The following is an 18,671-nucleotide window of genomic DNA, read 5'->3' as shown; positions in this document are numbered from 1 at the left end:
AAGGCAGTTGCTTAGCCAACTGAGCCACCCAGGCACCCTTGGTTTTTTGTATCTCTCTCTTAATTTCTCTGAACTGCTTTCTTTGGATCTGCTTTCAGTTCACTAATTTTCTCTTCAGCGAGATCTAGTCTGCTATTTATCCCTTCAATGACTTTTTATTTCAAGGTTTCTTAACTTCCAAGTTCTATTAGGTTCCTTTTAAGTCTGTTCGTTTGCATTCATATTTTTAAGCTATTTATTTAAACATATTGACCATACTGATTTTGTATTTCAGCCTCTATTCCTCGAACCCTCTTTCTGCCAGCCACAGTTTTTGTGGTTTCTAAGGCCTGGTGTGGTTTGCATGCTCGTGTTAAAGTAGAAACCCTCCCGAAACGATTTGTATTTGCTTTCGTTACGTACCTGAGGGAGCCGCAGAACTTTGACCTCTGTTTATTTGTGACCACTTTAATTTTACTACCGGCAATTTCTTGGACCGTAGTGGAAGTGTGGATTTGGATCAGAAATTCTTTGAAATCTAGCTGATGGTTGCGAATTCTGGGGCCAGATTGTTTCAGAAAGACAATTTTCCTTATTGTCTCCTTCTGCCTGGTGCGATTTGTTTCACCTTCTCTCATCTTTAGGGTCCTAATCTTAATGGCAAGGTCTGCCTTTGATGGGCCTTGGGGTTCATCTCTTACTGGCAGAGCCTGGCAGCCGAAACTCTGATGCTGAACGGGGCTCCTGGCTGCCCCTCTGTTAGGGGGCTTTGTGACTTTCTTGCTTTTGCTGTCATCTCTCTGATACATTTATCCAGCATGCTATGCAGAGTTCATCCAGTGTTTTAATTGGTTTAGTCAGAAGGATCTTTTGTGACATCTAATGGTCCATCATTCTTCCCAAGCCGGAAGGCCCCCAGCCATTCTTCCCGGTTCTTCCTCCATCGCTCTGGGTCCAGGGGTCTCTCCCTTCTGAGAACTCCGCTCACACTTAGCATCTCCATCAGCTAGAACAGTCACTCGTTTCCCTTGGGTGGATGTAGTGAAGAGTAATGGGTGTTTGGAAGCCAACAGATTGGCGTTTGCATCTTGGTTCTGTTATTAATTATGGCCTTGGAAACTTCTCCCATTAAGCTTCAGCTTCCTTACCTAAAAAGGGGTTGACAGTCTTGACCGTGTAGTCCTCTCATGATGATCCGATGAAACAGGGTCTGCTCCTAACATGGGCTGGGTCTGAATCAGGAGAACCACGGAGACCACAGACCGTATGTCTGAATGGGTAAGTCACGTACGGAGCCAGCCAACTGTTATATAGGATGGTTCTGTTCTCCCTTGACAAATATCCCTTCATAATCCCCAAAGAGTATATGTAAAGCTCTAATTTTTATATAGTGGAAGTCAGCAAAACATCAAAGATAACTAAATTTAATGATTGTTGCACATATCTGGATGTTACATTGATGGATTAGTGATGTTTGGGTGAGTAGTAAATTAAAACGTTCATAATTTATAAATTACTACATGCTTATTCCATTCCATTTACTTTTTTGCCTTTATTTCAGTAAAATTATGGGTTATATTGCTGTAATCACCATTATCACGTAATTTGTGTTCTCTTAACAGTGATTCCAAATTAAACCTCTATTCTTGAGTCACTGAGTCTTAGTTTTGTTTTGTTTTGTTTTTAATTAATTTCATTTGGGAGAAACTTCTGCCAAGTTTTTGCTCAATTCTGCTAAGATAGAGCAACTGAAATTATCAAAAAATATATTTTTTTAAAAGATTTTATTTATTTATTTGACAGAGAGAGAGACAGCCAGCGAGAGAGGGAACACAAGCAGGGGGAGTGGGAGAGGAAGAAGCAGGCTCACAGTGGAGGAGCCTGATGTGGGGCTCGATCCCAGAACTCCGGGATCACGCCCTGAGCAGAAGGCAGATGCTTAACCGCCGTGCCACCCAGGTGCCCCTATCAAAAAATATTCTTAAAGCCATATTTAGAACCAGAAATGAACTATACATTTTATCAAGTTCAAACACAATGAGGTTGTAGATGATAATTACAATTAAGAAGAAAAATTATTTTTTAATTGCATATAGGTTACCCTCTTCTATATGGCTCTTTTTACTCTCTCTTAACACAATATCTAGATCCATAAAGTACTTAAATTTGATTTTTCTTTTTTCAAGAAAAAAGATACCATAAGGAAAACTGAAAAGAGCAATATTTTGCTTAGTCAAAATTATAATCTGTAATTCTCTGAAAAGTAATCTGTGTGGAAGTTAATTTCAGGATTATTTGTGTGTGACTTTTCCCTTTCATTGTTCAGAGATGCTTTTGTTCCTTTTTTTTTTAAGTTTTGTTTTATTTTAATGTCATTTTTGTTACATATTTCACATGTGGCTTCTTTGGTTTAGAAAAATCCTATACCTATCTAAGATAATAAATGCGTACTTTGAATCCCTTTACAAGTGAAATGGCCAAATTTCTGAAAGCTTTTGTTAACACCATCCCATAACGAATACCCGTGAAGCGCTCAGACTCAAAATTAATGTCGTTTCCTCCCCAAGATGGGGTTTGCTCTCTATTTGAGGACCCCCCCCTTTCACTGATTTCTTTCCATCATCTTGCATCTTGTCTAGATGAAATCTAAGAATGTAATGGCATTTACTTGGCATTCCCATGGTGTGAATCAGAGTAGTTTATGGTCAGGTTTGAGATGCATTTCGGCAAGATGTCCCGCACTGGAGAAGCTTCGGAGAGCATCACACATCATCTTTGAGTTGTTCCAAAGGAAGTCATCAGTCCTCCTAGTAAGAAGCTGAGACCGCATGTTGCCATTTATTTCCAGCTCTCAAATTGCTTTTGGATTTCGGGTCGAATTCTGACCTTGTATTAGTTCCTATTGTTGCCAGAACAGATTGCCACAGACTTGGTGGCTTTAAAAAGAGGGTAAATTTATTATCGTACCTTTGCGGAGGTTAGAAAAGTGACATGAATCTCACACGTCTAAAATCAAGGTGTTGCTGGAGGCTCTAGGGGCGAATCTGTTTTCTTGCCTGTTCCAGCTTCTCGAAAGCACCTGCGTCGGCGGCTCCCGGCCCCTGCCTGCCTTCGATCCCGCAGAGGGGTGTCTCTGCCCATTCTTCTATGGCCTCATCACCCTCTGCCCCTCTTCTTCTGGCCCCTCCTTCCCTTTTAAGGACCCTGGGATTACACCAGGCTCACCTGGATAATCCCGATCATCTCCCTATTTTAAGGTTAGCTGATTGCAGCTTTAATTCCATCTGCAACCTTCATTCCGCTTTGCCACGTTAACCTCACATAGTCACAGTTTCTGGAATCAGGGCGTGAACAGCTTTGGGGGGCTGTAATTCTGCCTGCCACAGACTTTCCAATCGTGTTATACTGTTACCGGAGCTTAGCCCATGGCAGATTTTTAAATCAGTGCCTAAAATTGAAAATTGTTTTCCTGGTTCTTAAATCAAAGACCGCATTTTTACAACAAATGGAAAACCAATGGGATGCGCCTGTGTTTCAGCATCCTTCCTTGCTGCTTCTGTGGGTCTGTGCTGTGTATAGTGGTGGTCATTCAATGGGACTTTTCACCCTGGTACACCCCACCTGAACTAAACAATATTAATTTTTTAAGACATTTTATGTGTCTTTTGTCACTTTATTGTCTATTAAATTACTAATATCCTTTGGATCCTCCGTCCTAGATAGTGAGATGTAATTTGGTTAATTACTTTTTAGCCATCTTTTATGTGCAGCCAGGAGAAATTTAGCTTCATTTGCTGTAAATATTGGGGCACATGTACAAAAAGCATCCTTCTTCTTGACTCAATATCAGAGGCTTATTTTTTAAAAACACAACACCGATGTTCTCAGCGACATTCACCTGTCATTGCTTAGTACCGACAATGGTTGGCTATTACTTCAGCCTATTTGTAGTTCGAGTAATTGCATGTGAGTTGTGTGCGAGCGGTTTTATGGTATTTTAATGGAGATCCTAAGTGCTCTGTCTTGCCGGGGCTAAAGCATGGTCCGTCCTGCATGAGACAGTGGCTTTGTGTCCAAGCCGGTGCCAAGGACACTGCAGGCCTCCCTGCATGGCAGGATATAATTGGAGCATCAGCGAGCGGCCTGTCCTTTGGCTTCTCTGTTTCCTGTGTCTTCTGCCTGCAAACACCTGACCAGACTCCTCCCTTGTCTCTCCCTCCTGCTCTGGCTTTTCATGCCCACGTCTTTGGGTGCATCTGGTCCCTCTTACCTAAAGGGAACCTTCTCTGTTGCAATGAATTGGATTCTGGGCAGGGAGGTGACGGTTGGATGCTGAGGCACGGGGTGGACCGTGACCACAGACATGCCCTGGGAGCTTGTGAGGAGAGCAGGTGCTCCCCTCGCCCCACCGAGTCATAGCAAGATCCCCAGGCCACCTGCCGACACCTGTGGAAGAACATTTGCGAGCCACTGATTTAGACACATCGTCACCAACCTCCCCACGTGTCTTAGCCATCTCAGGCTGCCATCACAGGGTGCCACAGACTTACTGGACAGACAGAAATGTACTTCTCACAGTTCTGGAGGGTGGAAGTCCAAGATCAAGGTGCCGACAAAGGTTGGTTCTCTGGAGGCCTGTCTCGTTGGCTTGCCACGCCCCCTCCGGCCTGCCCCGTCATGTAGTCGTTCCTCTGTGCACTCCCGTCCCTGGTGTCACCCCTTCTTCTGAGGGACGCCAGTCAGATCGGACCAGGTTCCACACTCTAACAGCCTCATGTGAACTTCATCCCCTCTTTAAAGATCCTGTCTCCAAAGACAGTCACATTCTGAGGGACTGGGGGTGAGGGCCTCCACCTACGAATTTTGGAGGGGAGACACAATTCAGCCTGTGACCCCACTTTGAAGCAGAAACTGAGGCTCAGGGAAGTACCCGGCAGTCCAAAATCACACCACCAGCCAAGAGATGAGAGCCCCTCTCCTACAGAGCCCTTCTGAGAGGCCGCAGGATAGTGCGTAAGAGGCCGAAGAAATGAAGGCTGAGGTGTGTCTGCCGCTTTCAGATTGGCTCCCCCTACTTCTGGGAGCTTGGAAAATGTCTTAACCTCCCTGGGCCTCAGTTTACCTTTTCTGTGAAATGGGGACAGTGAAAGGCTGTCCTTCACAAGGCCATGAGGACTGCTTGAGATTGGGCGGGAAGGGCGGATGGCCTCACTGACGGCACCTGACCCCCCACTCTGCCTCGCCCTGCTGCCTGCTGTCAGAATCCGCTCCTATTTACTGCGAGCCAGAACTCTGCATGGTTTTCCCCAGCTGACTTGCACTTTCATAGCTAGAAAAACCAAGGGTTTGAATGGTCGCAGTGGAATTTCAGGCGTCTTTCCTGGAAGCTAAGGCTTGGCAGGCACTAAAAGGAAAACCCGCTACTGTGGCCCTCCACCCCGGATACCTGGGGGTTCGCACTTCTGAATAATAGGCTGCACACCATTTGATTTCCTTTCCCATTGAACTGCCTAGCCCGCAACCAGGGATGCGAGGCGAATTCCTACAGATCAATTCCACTGTGCAAATTAGCCAGCATCTGCGAACCGGGGCTGCTTGGGAATGAGACCCAGCTAGGAGAGTACTAAGGACAGTGATTGCAATTTGCCTTTTGGGATTGGGACTGGGTGTGAATACAAAATTGTTTTCCAATGTTTCATTGGTTGCTTAGATTTATGTAACACGTCTTCTTGTAAGATCTACTCTATGCACAGTGCCTTGGCGAGGCCAGAGCGGGAAGATGGAGGGAATGCCGCTCCTTTCCTCTGCTCGGAGGAGCTCAGAGCAAGAGTGCATCTAGCATTTTGGCCTAATAAACTGAGGTTCAAGTTGAGGAAGGAAGGGGCAGTTCAGAACATGGCTCTTCTGGGACCAAAGGACTCCCTTTTTTTTTAATCCACTCTTTATCTCTCTTTTTTTTTCTTGGAGGGGCTGCTTTAAATTCTCCCTCTATGGCATGGCTAGTGGGCTTCCCATCCGTGTCTCGGGTCAGGATAGCAGGTCCGAGGAGATTCTTTCAATACAGCCCAGTCCTGGCATTGGTGGTCAGGTAGCCTCCCCGGGTCTGGGACAAGATTCTGAAGTGCGGTCAAGTTGTCCAGCTTGTGAATTTCCCAGCCCTTCTGTTCCCCTCTGGCTCTTGACTGTGTCGGCGCCTTCTCTTGCTTCCCCAAATGCAGGAACCAAAGAGAGAAGAACGGTAGTCACACCCTGAGTCGCCATGTAGACCATCTCTCCCTCTGGCTCCCGTCCATCCACTGCCCAGCCCTGGGCCCCGTGTTCAGGCTGTCATCCCGCAGCACTGCCCCACATCCCCTTGTGCCACCAGCCCCCATGTGCCCAGCGCTCTGCAGGGCCCTGGTCATGAGGTCTCCTACACAGGATCTGCTAAACTCATTCATGTGAAGGAATGAATCATCAATAACAGCAGCTCTGTTCTGGAGTCTTCGCGTTTTAATAAGAGGCCAATGCCTTCATAAACTTCTTTTCTTTATAAAGGGAAGACTGAAACGTGAGATGGAATGATAGACCCCCAATTTCTGCCACAGGGCCTTTGCATGCCCACCAAGCACGCGCTACCCTCCTCTCATGGATCGAAGGCTGAAGGCCATGGGCCCGTCTGCCTCCCTGTCAGTGGCCCTGGTGGGGTGGGCAGCTGCAAGCCAGGATTCCTGCTGCGTGGGACAGAAGCCTGTCCACTGTAAACTGGGGATGTCAGCAGGATTGAACAGTGAATCAGAAACTGGAACAAATTGCTTTAATCAGCTAAGACCCAAACCTAATTCAAATAGTATTTTTTCACTGGACCGTGAACCAGCTTCATGGGTCCCCCTCCCCCTGGTTGACCAGTTGAACCCAGAACTGAACTAAGAAGGGAATGTATTCACAGTTTTTTTCAAAGATTTTTTATTCTGTTTTATTTTATTAGAGAGAGCACACAAGCAGGGGGAGCAGCAGGCAGAGGGAAAAACAGGCTCCCCACTGACCAGGGAGCCTGATGTGGGACTCAATCCCAGGACCCTGGGATCATGACCTGAGCCAAAGGCAGACGCTTAACCGAGGTGTTCCTTTTTTTTTTTTTTTTAAGATTTTTTTAAGGGGGGGGCGCCTGGGTGGCACAGCGGTTAAGCGTCTGCCTTCGGCTCAGGGCGTGATCCCGGCGTTGTGGGATCGAGCCACATCAGGCTCCTCCGCTATGAGCCTGCTTCTTCCTCTCCCACTCCCCCTGCTTGTGTTCCCTCTCTCGCTGGCTGTCTCTATCTCTGTCGAATAAATAAAAATAAAATCTTTAAAAAAAAAAAAAGATTTTTTAAGGAGCGCCTGGGTTCATTCCCCTTGCCTCCCTTTTCACAATTACATTTTTAATGGGTCTAATCGAGTCCTCTGGGCAGGTTGATGCCCACAGGTCAGCTGACCAGTCCACCTGTCTTCTCGGGGGTGGTGACCCAGAGATGTGCCAGGTGGGCTGCGTGGGGCGGGGCTGGCTTGGGCAGGCCCAGCTGTGGCAGCCCCTGCTCCGCATATCCCAGGCTAATGCCATCACTGTCTTCATCATCAAAAGGCCTTTATGAAGCGCCTTGGTGAATATATCCTGGCCCTGGCCAGGGATCTTCTGCAGAGATCTTCCCACCAGCTCCTGACATCCGGGGCATGTTGGCTCGGACAGACAGTGTATATGTCATCCAACCACGAAGGCATCCAGAGACTGGGCTGTAGGCCCCAGGCAGAGGGCACAAAACCAGATTCTTAGGCAACATTCATGACAAGAGTAAGTGTGCCTGTCTGGGAATGTGGAGATTGGCCGGATTCCCAAAGGGAGCCAGGGTCTTGCGTTCCCTCCTCCAGCCGCTCCAGGCCTCTGGAAGGACATGGGATTTTAGAACCTACAGGAAGGAGGAGAGAAGTGGGGGAGGGAAGCAGCTTGATAGCCCAAGGACTTGGGGTCTCGTGTTTCGGGCTTCAGAGTTCAAGTGCACAGCCTGGGAGAAAACTAGACGCCACCAGAGCTGTCCCTCCTGAGACCCTCTGGCCACCCTCTGGCCTCACCTCAGTGCTCCTTTCTCTTCCCCCCACAGGTGTTCCATGAGCAGGGCATCCTCTTCGGCTACCGACACCCACAGAGCTCCGCCACTGCCTGTGTCCTCAGCCTTTTCCAGATGACCAATGAGACCCTCAACATCTGGACTCACTTGCTGCCCTTCTGGTACCTTCCAGCCTCCCTGACCAGCCATGTCATTCAGGAGCCTGGGGGACTGGGGCTTCCTTAAAACCCAGGGGCTTTGGGAAGGCTGGGGGTCCATGCTGGCATTTTAGGGACTCCCCTGTGGTGCATGAGCCTGGAGCTGGGAGATGTTGGGGCCTGGTGGCTGGGGCGAGAGCATTAACGTATGGATTCTAGTAGATTTCAAGGGGCTCCTGGCAGCTCCTCAGTCTTTCCCGGCACTGGGGCCTGGGTTGATCTTATCCCCTTCAGTTTGGAGGTTTTCTGAGTCCTCCAGAAGCCCTGGTTAAAATGTCACGAGCTCGAGCAAGTCACTTAACCTCTCTGAACTTCACGTTTTCCCGTCTGTAAAGCAGGAGTGATCTCCGCACCTTGCCCAGGGTTGCTGTGAGGATTACAGGGCGGCCGGGGTGGGGGTGGGGGAAGCATTGGAAGAGGCATCAGACATGGAGCTGTGGGGGCCCTGTGATCCTTCTGGAGCCACAGCTGCCAGGAGGCCCCTGGTCAGGTAGCACTTTCATGGGGCAGCCACCGGCTCAGAGGCCCACGAAGACCCCTGTCGGCTGACATAGGTGTGGCGCAGGGAAAGGGGTGGCTTGCTTCCATCCATGGCAAGTCCCGGCACAGGCCAGACTCTGGACTCCCTGCTGATCGTTTTCCAGAAGCCAAGAGAATAGGAGGAACCTCAGGGTGTGCCGCACACAGAGATGGGCTCGGGGAAGGCCGTGCTTGCTCAGAAGTCAGGAGACAGATCCAGGGCCAAAATGCAGGGCAAGGCTGGTGCCAGAAGCCTCCCCAGAGGAGAGAGGGTCTAGGCCTGGGGTGGCCGAGGGCGATCTGTAAGGAAGCCCTAGGGCCGCAGACTCCTTGATCCTGCTCAAGGAGGCCCTTTGTCATTTTACTTTATTTGTGTGTGTGTGTGTCCTTTTAAATTTAAGCAAACCAAAGTAAACATTAGTAGAAATCTAAATGCTCATAAAGTGTAACTTGCAGATGGGGACAGAGTCAGTGTCTCCCCCTGGTCTCTGTTCTGCTCCTTGGGGCTGTCAGTCCTCTCAGAGCCCCTCTGGAGATGTGAGCCCCTGGGGCGTGTGCACAGCCCGCCCTGAGTCCCTGCGTCCTGCTGCTCTTCCTGCCTCTCTGCTGTCCCGTCTCTGTCCGGCCCCCGGCCTCTCAGGCTGCGTGGGGCTCCGTTTTGTGGATGAACCACAGTGATCGAGGTGTTTCTACAGTTTGTGCTGCTGGGGAACGCTGGCCCTTCCTTGCTTGTCTGGGTCTGGAGCGCCTGGGCATGGACCCCTGTGGGGTTGGGGTGACTTTGTAGCTGTCCCGAAGCTGGGCTGCTCTGGCTGAGGCCCTCCCGCCTCCCCCCCTCCCTGCTACATTCAGCCCCCTGACGTTGCCAGGCCTTGGGAGATGGTCATCACCCAGCAACACAGGGCGGGGAGGGTTTGGGAGAGCCTGGAGTGAGATGGATGCCCTAAGAAAGTGGGGCCAGGGAGTCATCTTGAAATGATTGGACAGGTTTTCAGCTCTGTTTTTGCTGGGACAGGAGGAGAAAGTTCGTAAGTGTAGCCAGAGCATGAAGTGATGCTCCTTGCGTTCCTGTGGGAAAAGCTTTGGAGTCTCCTTCCCTGGGAGGGCCCGTGGGCAGAGGCGCTGGCTTTCTGGCAGCCGGCAGTCTGTGGAAGTGGGCAGCTCTGCCGACAGCCCCCCTGCCTGGGTCATAGGGCGGGCAGATCTGGTGTGGAGCTGTCCTATGTCTCCGTGTGGGGGTGGACCCAGAGACCTAGAGGCAGTGGGTCTCAGCATGGGGCCAGGCCACTCAGAAAGGCGATGGCAGTGTGAGGGAGGAATGGCCTGGAGAGGAGGGAGAAGATATTCCTGTTGTCTTCTAGACTCTCAAGCCCCCGCCCCCGCCCCACCCCGGGAGGTTGCTTCTGTTTGAGGAGCCTTCCTGCAAGGGGACAAACAGGACTGGTGACAGGCCCCATATGGATCCTCTGAGGAGTGGTTGAATGCCACGGGGTTCTTTAATGTAAAATTCAAAGAGGCGAGGAGGGGTTATGAAGATTGCCTTGGATATTTGATGGGCTAGATTTCTGTGGTCCCGTTGAGGGGGAGCGAGGGTTGATCAAATGGAGATCGATCCCAGGGAGACAGGTGTCAGCTCAGTGAAGAACGTTCTGACACTCAGAGCTGCCTTGAGAGGTAGTGAGCTCCCCATCCCCAGAAGCATGCAAGCCGAGCCTGGAGAATCCCTTAGGCAGGATGCTGTAGGAGAGATTCTGTCATTCCAAAGTGGGGAGAGACCGGCGCTAGCTGAACCTAAAGGCTCTCCTCTTGCCCCTTCTGCCCATTTCCAACCAAAATAGGATCCCACTCATCCTCCCTCCCTCGTAGCATGTCACCAAAGTGAGGACACACAGGGTTCAGCCGTCTCAGCAGAATGGAGGGCAGCAGATAGTCCGGTGAGGCGTCCAGAGGAGCCCCCGGCCTTGGGGCTCGAGCGGGCCACGCTTTGTTCCAGGTTCTTCGTGTGGAGGTTTGTGACCGCCCTGTCTGTGACGGACATCCAGAGGGACAGCTACTCCTGGCCTCTGTTCGTGTACATGGGCACCAGCTGCGTGTACCCCTTCGCGTCCAGCTGCGCGCACACCTTCAGCTCCATGTCCAGGAACGCCCGGCACATCTGCTACTTCCTGGACTACGGGGCCGTCAACCTCTTCAGCCTGGGTACGTGGGGCCCCTGCCTTCTCCCCTCCCTGCGCCTGAGCCGCCTGCCCCTCGCCTGGGAGCTGGGCTCACTACAGGGCTTGGAGGGGCTTGCGGAAGAGTCGCGGGAAAGCCCGTGCCTCCTCCAGGCTCCCGATGAGTGTTTTGTAAGAAACTTGTCCAGAGCTGTGCTGGCGAACACGAACCGATTTCCGCGGGGAGCAGAGGCCCGATCTGGGGGGTAGCTGACTTGTGCGGTGTAAGTACTCCCACCAGGGCCAACCTGCAGCCACCAGTGGGACGCCCCTGCCCATGGGTGGGGAGAGAGACACGGAGCACACCGTGTAATTCCTCTACGCAGACAGAGGAGACGCGTTCACGGGAATTTACTACGTTTGTTAATGTGGTTATTTAACTGTAAGCGTATGTGATCGGCTGGGTTTAACGGTCGTCTGGGGAGATCTCCGCAACCGTCACCGTCTGCCGTCACAGGCCAGGGTGAGCCAGCTCCGCACGTCAAGGCTGGTCTCTGTCCTGCCTGGCAGAGAAGGGGGGTCACGAACCCCCCTTGTCGAGAGGCTTAGAGGGGTTAGCAACGTGCTCAAAGTGCCATGGGAACTGAGGGGTGATCCCAGAGCTGGTGAGGTTGGGTGTTGACACCCAAGCCTCCTCGTGTTTTCCCCCCAACTATGGGGGCCCCTCCTCTGGCTCCGCTTCTCTCCCCAACTGGTGGGCATCCCTTTGTTCCCAAGTATCCCTGCTCTGGCCTCTTCTCCCTCCTGCTCCTGTTCCAGGTATGAAGGCAAAGGCATCGTCTTCCCTTGCCCACAAGGGGGTCCGTGAGGAGCCTGCCTCCATCCCGTTTCCTCCCCTCCCTCCCTGCGCCGCTCACACGTGTGCACACGCACAGACACACACACACACAGAGACACACACACACAGACACACACACACACAGACACACACACACACACACAGGCTATACCGTGTCGTCTCCCACTCCTCCGGGCTCTGTGTCCAGCCCCTACCATTTACTAAAGCCGTGGTTGCTGGGGCCCCTCCTGCGGACACCCGGCTTCTCTTCCAGGCGCTGTGGCCAGCCTCTGACGCAGGGGCCCCTCCGTGCCCCCCCAGGCCACCTCCCTTTCTCTGGTCCCCATCCCATCACTCCTGCTTCTCCTCCTGCCTGTGCACGTCCTCATTCTCCCTGGCTGACTCCCCCACTCTGCTGCCCTGGCAGCGGGCAAGCTCAGAACCAGGCCTTGGGCCTCTGCTCTTGTGTGGTCCGGCGTCAGGCTGAGCTCCCACCATCCCCCTGACACCTCTGCACAGGCTGTCCCAACCCCGTCCTAGTTTACTACTAACCTGAGGTCCACGCCGTGTCCAGCCCTGTGACCGAGACTGTCCACATTCCCCCCCCTGACTCCCACCATGCACACACGCTCCCCCTCTTCAGTGCCTCCCCTGGCTCGTGGTTCCACCCGGAACTGGTCTCTCAAGTCAGAATCTCTAAAGAGCCCTCGAGTTCCCCTCCCTCCCGTGCCCCTGCCATCCTGTTAGCAAGATCAGGTGAGTCTCTTCCCCATATTCCTCTCGCATGGCTCCCGTGCCTGGGCTTTGCTCTGACCCTCCCGCCTCTCCCCTGCACCCTGACAACAGCCTCCCCTCCACCTCCTGCCCCTCCCCCACTCCTGCCCACTTCCCCCGGGAGGCTTCTCCAACACCTTCTAACCATGGCTTACCTCTGATTTAAGACCCTTCAGGACCCCCGTTTGTCCCCGATGAAGTTCAAACTCCTTAGTCTGGAGGCTTCCAGAGCCCTTGATCACCTGCCCAGACTCGCACTAAGAGCAGGCATTTTGGAGGCCCCACTAGACGGCCCCTGACACATGTCACGAGGGGTGGCATCATGCACTTGATTGTGGCCACCCCCCCTAAATCTTGGGTGAGTTTCTTAGCGTCACTAAGTCCCAGTCCTCTTGTCCACAAACTCGGCATCGTGTCCTCCTCACGGGATGGCACGAAGAGGAATTGAGCGTGGCAAGTGGAGTGCACAGCACGGTGCTGGGCACTTAGCATCGGAGGGGAGCCGTGTCCTTAACCCTGATGTCCGTCCCCTGGGATGGCGGCTGTCATTATACCCACACTACAGGCGAGAATAATGAGGCACCATGAAGGGAAGTTACTCTGGTCACACGGTTTGTAAATGGCAGAGCCAAGGCCAAGGTTCGACCCAAGGTCCAGGGGGTCAGCCGCCACCCTGAACTGTCCCCCTTCCCGTCACTGGCTTTCTGGATCTGTAAGCGTTCCTCAGGGTCTGGTACCCTCCCAGATGCCCAGGACTCAGAGAAGCATTTACGTACCGAATTACCAGGTGATTATAAAAGGATAGAACTCGGGAACAGCCAGATGGAATAGGTGCACAGAGCAGGGAAGGGCTTGGAGCTTCCGTGTCCTCTGAGCGCGCCCCTTTCCCTGAATCACCATGTGGTCACCAACCCAGAAGCTCTCCAAACTGCTGTTTGGGTTTTTATGGAGACCTCATTAGTCATGATTGGTGAAGACATTGGCCATTGGCAATGGATTCAACCTCCAGCCCCTCTTCCCCTCCTGGAGGTCAGGGATGTGCGGCTGGAAGTTCCAGCCCTCTAGGAACTGGGTTGGTTCTCCTGAAAACCAGGGGCTTTCCAGATCACCTCATTAACATAACACAAGACACCTTCCCTGGCTCCTGGCTTAGGAAATTCCAGGGGTTTTAGGTGCTCTGTGCCAGGAACAGTGGAGAAGACTGTCTATTTCTTACTAGAAGTCTTTTGGCTTCCCACTGCCATTTTGGGCAGGGTCTGAGGCTCCCCCGTTCTTGTGTCATGCGCGGAGCTTGGGTGCCTTTGGCCCCAGCCAGAGTGAACGTCCTGCTTCTGTCAGGCTGAGGAAGAAGCTGTCCCCTGGAGGGGGTTCCCAGCTGAAATCCCACAGGCAGCCTGGGGACTCTCAGCCCTTTCTGCCTGTGTGACCCTGGGAACAGCACTTGACTCCGTCTGTCAAATGGGGTCAGAGGCCGAGCTTGAACTTGGCGTGGCCGAGGCCTGCTTCAGCCCTGAGCTAGGGTTCCAGCGTTCAGTGTGTCTTCCGACTAGCAGGTGACCGTAGGGCCGACCCCTGAGGCCCTGGCCAACAGGCCTGTGGCTGCGTCCCCCAGAGGAGGCCTGGTGAGGGTAGCTGGAGAGGCCTTCTGGGCCAGGCCCCCTGACACACGTGGCCCCTTTGGAAAGGACAGCGATCTCTTCTGTTCTTTCAAAGAACAGCTGCAGCAGGCGGGCCTCCTGAGGGCCCTTAGGGACCCTCCCGTCACAGACTCCCAAACCTAGAACAATGGAACACCAAGGCTAGCCTCTTACATCCGCCTCTCCGCTGGCCAGTCCCCCAGCCCACTGATGCCACACGCCTCCTTGCTTTGGCAGGGCCCCTCCCTCCCTGCAATGTCTGTCTTTCCACAAAGGGTGCCCCGTGTCATCGGCAGGTGAGAGGTGCACCCTCAGAAAAGCTGAGCACCCTGACGTGTCATCATGGACCAGAGCTTCGGGTTAAAAGGGGGATGGTCACTGAATTGCCTCGGGTGGGAGCTTGGCTTTGCCGCTTTGTAGCTGTGTGTCCCCCAGGTGGGTTGCTAACCTTCTCTGTGCCTCTGCGTCGTCATCTGTAAATGAGGCTAAGTGCAGGGTTTATGTTTGAGTGTGATTGCCAGGATTATGTGAGTCACCGAGGGTAAAGTCTTGGGGGCGATGCTGGGCTCATAGTAAACGCGCAGGGTAGGGTTTGGGTAGGCAGAGAAGAGAGGGAGGACGGTCGGGGGGGTGGGCATGGCGCAAGCAAGGTGTGGCAGCAGGGCTCAGCCAGCTGGGGGTGGGCTTGCCAAGGGTCCAGGCTCCGTGGCGGCCTGGCTTCTGGCCCAAGGCTGGCTTTTCCCTCCCCAGGCTCAGCCATCGCATACTCGGCTTACTCGATCCCGGACGTGATGGTGCACACCGCCTTCCACGACTGCTACGTGCCCCTGGCCGTGCTGAACACCATCCTTAGCACCGGCCTCTCCTGCTACTCCAGGTACCCGGCTGCTGTGCCTCTGAGGGGTGGGGGAGGACGCTCCGTGGAAGGGACGCTTGGAAGCCTGGGCCTGGGTTCTAGACCCGCTTTGCGGGCACCCATCAGCACCTTCGAGGGGATCCACACTTGGCTTAACATGCTGCCATCACTGTCTTGAAATTCGTGATGAGTTTTGAACAAGGGGTCCCATCCTTGCCTTCTGCACTGGGCCCCGCAGATGATGTGGTGGGTCCCTCTGCGGGGCGGGTCGCTTATTTAGCTTTCCTGAACCTCAGTTTGCTCATCTGTAAAATGGGGGCCACACGTCTACCTGCCTCGGGAGATGGATGTAAGGGTGGCAGGGAACGTGCCCCGCACGCCTGGCCCAGAGCCGGCAGCCCATCCGTGGGCAGGCTGCTGACTGTGACTGAGCGGACCCGCGTCTGGACACACGCCCACTGGCCGGTGATGTTCAGGTGTCTGTGCATCCCTGGGGAAGCTCCACGTCACCGGCTCTCATTCCCTCTGGTTTCTCCCTTTCGCTCAAGAAAGCTCATCACTGAATACAAGAGACATTGTTTGGGGGGTTCACGACTCTAGTTTACTCAGCATTTTATAACAGTGAACTGCCCAAGTGTCTGTTTCCCTAAACGATTTAGGAACCTCTCCAATGGTGGCATTGGGGAGACAGCCCTGTCTGGATGGTGCCGGGGTGCTGGGTGCTCCCCGGGCTCGGGGCTCTCGGGGGTGGCTTAGGAAAGGGCCCATGGGCGGCTGGAGGGTGCTTCTGATCCTCTGTCCCCAGTCTCGATTCCGGGGAGCCAGCTGGAGTCTCCCCATTGAACCACCTCAGAGAATTACTATTCCTGGCAGCCGTCCACTGTCCCTGCGCCCCCCAGGAGGAAAGGGAGGGGGAAGGAAACTTCTGTACCTTCTCTGCAATGATCGAGGCTCCACCTTTCCTTGGGTGACACTGGGGTGTCGTGGGACCGAAGATAGGCAGGTTTCCCAAACTTGACAACCTGGTTTTCTTTAAAAAATGGAAAGATAGAGACTCTTAAAGAGTGTCAAGAATACTTGCCCCTGCTTGTCTCCACCTGCCTGTCTTGAGACAGGTTGGGAGCGTGGGGTTGCTTTGTGTGGGAGGGCGTCTCATTTCTAGGCTCAGTGTCAACACGAGGGTTGGTTCATCCCACTAAAACAAGCCTAGGGGAGGGAGTGGGAGCTGAACTCTCTTCCCTCTCCCTGGAAATGCAGAGCCCCCCTACAACTGTGAGGACATAGGGTCTGCCCATTGGGGTAGAAACCGAATCAGACATCACCGGGTTATTCTCGCCTCTTCCCCACTTCCTCAAGAACTCGTGTCGATTAGAAACTCTTTTTGGAGCGCAGCCTCTGTGCCAGGCTGGAGCTTTGAGGGCTACATGGGTGATGGGGAGGCAGGGGTCCGGCCCTGCCTTGGTGAGACAAGGCATAACACACACATAGATGAGTAACCAGCATGCCAGCAACAGCCCCGGAGGGATGAAGCGGCCTCGGGGGTACTGGCCCCCGATGTGCGGACACACCTGGATGAGTCACGGTCCTGTCTGGTTAGCTCCTGCTGGCTGTGCAGCTGTGCTGTTTGCAGTTTAGGACTGGAGAGGTGAGCACGGTGGGCTGAGGGGGCATGGAAGGCTCCATGAGTGTTGAAGAAACAGTCCCAGAGTTCATGATCCAAGACTGTTTTCCTAGGAACGCCCAAAGCAAATTTGCTGCCTTTTTTTTTTTTTCTTAAAGGTTCCTGAATCACCTATAAGCCACCAGGGTAGATGGCTTTCTTCTAGCCAGACGTCCATCCTGGCTGTTAATAAGTGGGTCTTCTGCATGCGGCACGCCTGTTACGTTCGGGCACACTTATTTGGCAGAGCCAGCTAGCCAGGAGTCTCTTGATGCCTGTGTTTGGAGGGTTCTCGCTTGTCAATGAAATGGATTATTTGTTTACTTATGGGTCACATCTGTTGTTATTCCGTCTATCCAACCATTCATCCATTCACCCCCTCATTCACCATCCCTCTACCCAACCATCACCTATCCATCCATCTACCTACCCATTCACCCATCCATCCATCCATCCATCCATCCATCCATCCATCTACCCACCCAACCCAGCCATCCATCCATCCATCCATCCACTCACCCATCCATCCTCCCACCCATCTGCCTACACATCCATTCATGCACCCACTCACCCATCCATCCATCCATCCATCCATCCATCCATCCATCCATCCTCCCACCCATCTGCCTACACATCCATTCATGCACCCACTTATCCATCCATCTCCATCCATCCATCCATCCATCCATCCATCCTCCCACCCATCTGCCTACACATCCATTCATGCACCCACTCATCCATCCATCCATCCATCCATCCATCCATCCTCCCACCCATCTGCCTACACATCCATTCATGCACCCACTCATCCATCCATCCATCCATCCATCCATCCATCCATCCATCCATCCTCCCACCCATCTGCCTACACATCCATTCATGCACCCACTCATCCATCCATCCATCCATCCATCCATCCATCCATCCATCCATCCTCCCACCCATCTGCCTACACATCCATTCATGCACCCACTCATCCATCCATCCATCCATCCATCCATCCATCCATCCATCCATCCTCCCACCCATCTGCCTACACATCCATTCATGCACCCACCCAACCCAGCCATCCATCCATCCATCCATCCACTCACCCATCCATCCTCCCACCCATCTGCCTACACATCCATTCATGCACCCACTCATCCATCCATCCATCCATCCATCCATCCATCCATCCATCCATCCTCCCACCCATCTGCCTACACATCCATTCATGCACCCACTTATCCATCCATCCATCCATCCATCCATCCATCCATCCATCCATCCTCCCACCCATCTGCCTACACATCCATTCATGTACCCACTCATCCATCCATCCATCCATCCATCCATCCATCCTCCCACCCATCTGCCTACACATCCATTCATGCACCCACTCACCCATCCATCCATCCATCCATCCGTCCGTCCATCTAGCCAACCAACAACCAAACAACCAACCAACCAACCAGCCAAACAACCAACCAAACAACCCACTACTCAACATTCCTTAAATGCCTGCCATACTCCAGGCATCATGTTAAGATCTGGGAATACCAGGAGGAGTGAGGCACAGCCCTTGCCCCGAGAGAGCATCCAGTGTAGTAGTTGACGCCGACTGCAGACCCCCCAGAAGCCAAGATGGAGTCATCATTTCCTCTAAAGGCCAAAGGAAACGGCATCTAGAGTATAGCATTACAGAACGTAGTGCATGCAAATAATGATAATACAAAATTGTGTGTGTATCCAAAATATTCTTGGATACACACATTTCTGCAGAGTGGTACTAGGACTGAGTATTGAGGGAGGTTGAAACCTCAGCTGGAGAGGAGGGAAGGGCCCTTGGGACAGAGCAAACAACCTGCCCAGGGAGAGGGGGCCAGAGAAGACGGCCCTGGGAGGCGGCAGGGGGCTTCAGAGTTGCTGGAGCCCGCACAGCTGGAAGGAGGAGTGTGGTAGAGAGGGTCTCCAACAGTGGCTGGGATTTGAAGT

General features: G+C 52.9%; 1 protein-coding gene across 2 annotated transcripts in view; it reads left to right on the top strand.

The window, feature by feature from the left end:
* The window catches only part of PAQR5 (progestin and adipoQ receptor family member 5), a 41,053-nt gene that overhangs the window by 9,793 nt on the left and 12,589 nt on the right, over positions 1 to 18,671 (top strand). For both annotated transcript variants that reach the window (XM_002920635.4, XM_034660761.1), the window contains exons 2-4: positions 8,094 to 8,221; positions 10,770 to 10,975; positions 14,929 to 15,055. In XM_002920635.4, the coding sequence (XP_002920681.1) occupies positions 8,094 to 8,221; positions 10,770 to 10,975; positions 14,929 to 15,055 (461 nt within the window). The remainder of the gene's footprint in view (positions 1 to 8,093; positions 8,222 to 10,769; positions 10,976 to 14,928; positions 15,056 to 18,671) is intronic.

This window comes from Ailuropoda melanoleuca, chromosome 5 (genome assembly GCF_002007445.2).
Source record: "Ailuropoda melanoleuca isolate Jingjing chromosome 5, ASM200744v2, whole genome shotgun sequence".
In the NCBI taxonomy this organism is placed as follows: domain Eukaryota; kingdom Metazoa; phylum Chordata; class Mammalia; order Carnivora; family Ursidae; genus Ailuropoda; species Ailuropoda melanoleuca.
Note: the sequence above shows the minus strand (reverse complement) of the source record. Positions and strands in the feature narration are given on the sequence as shown.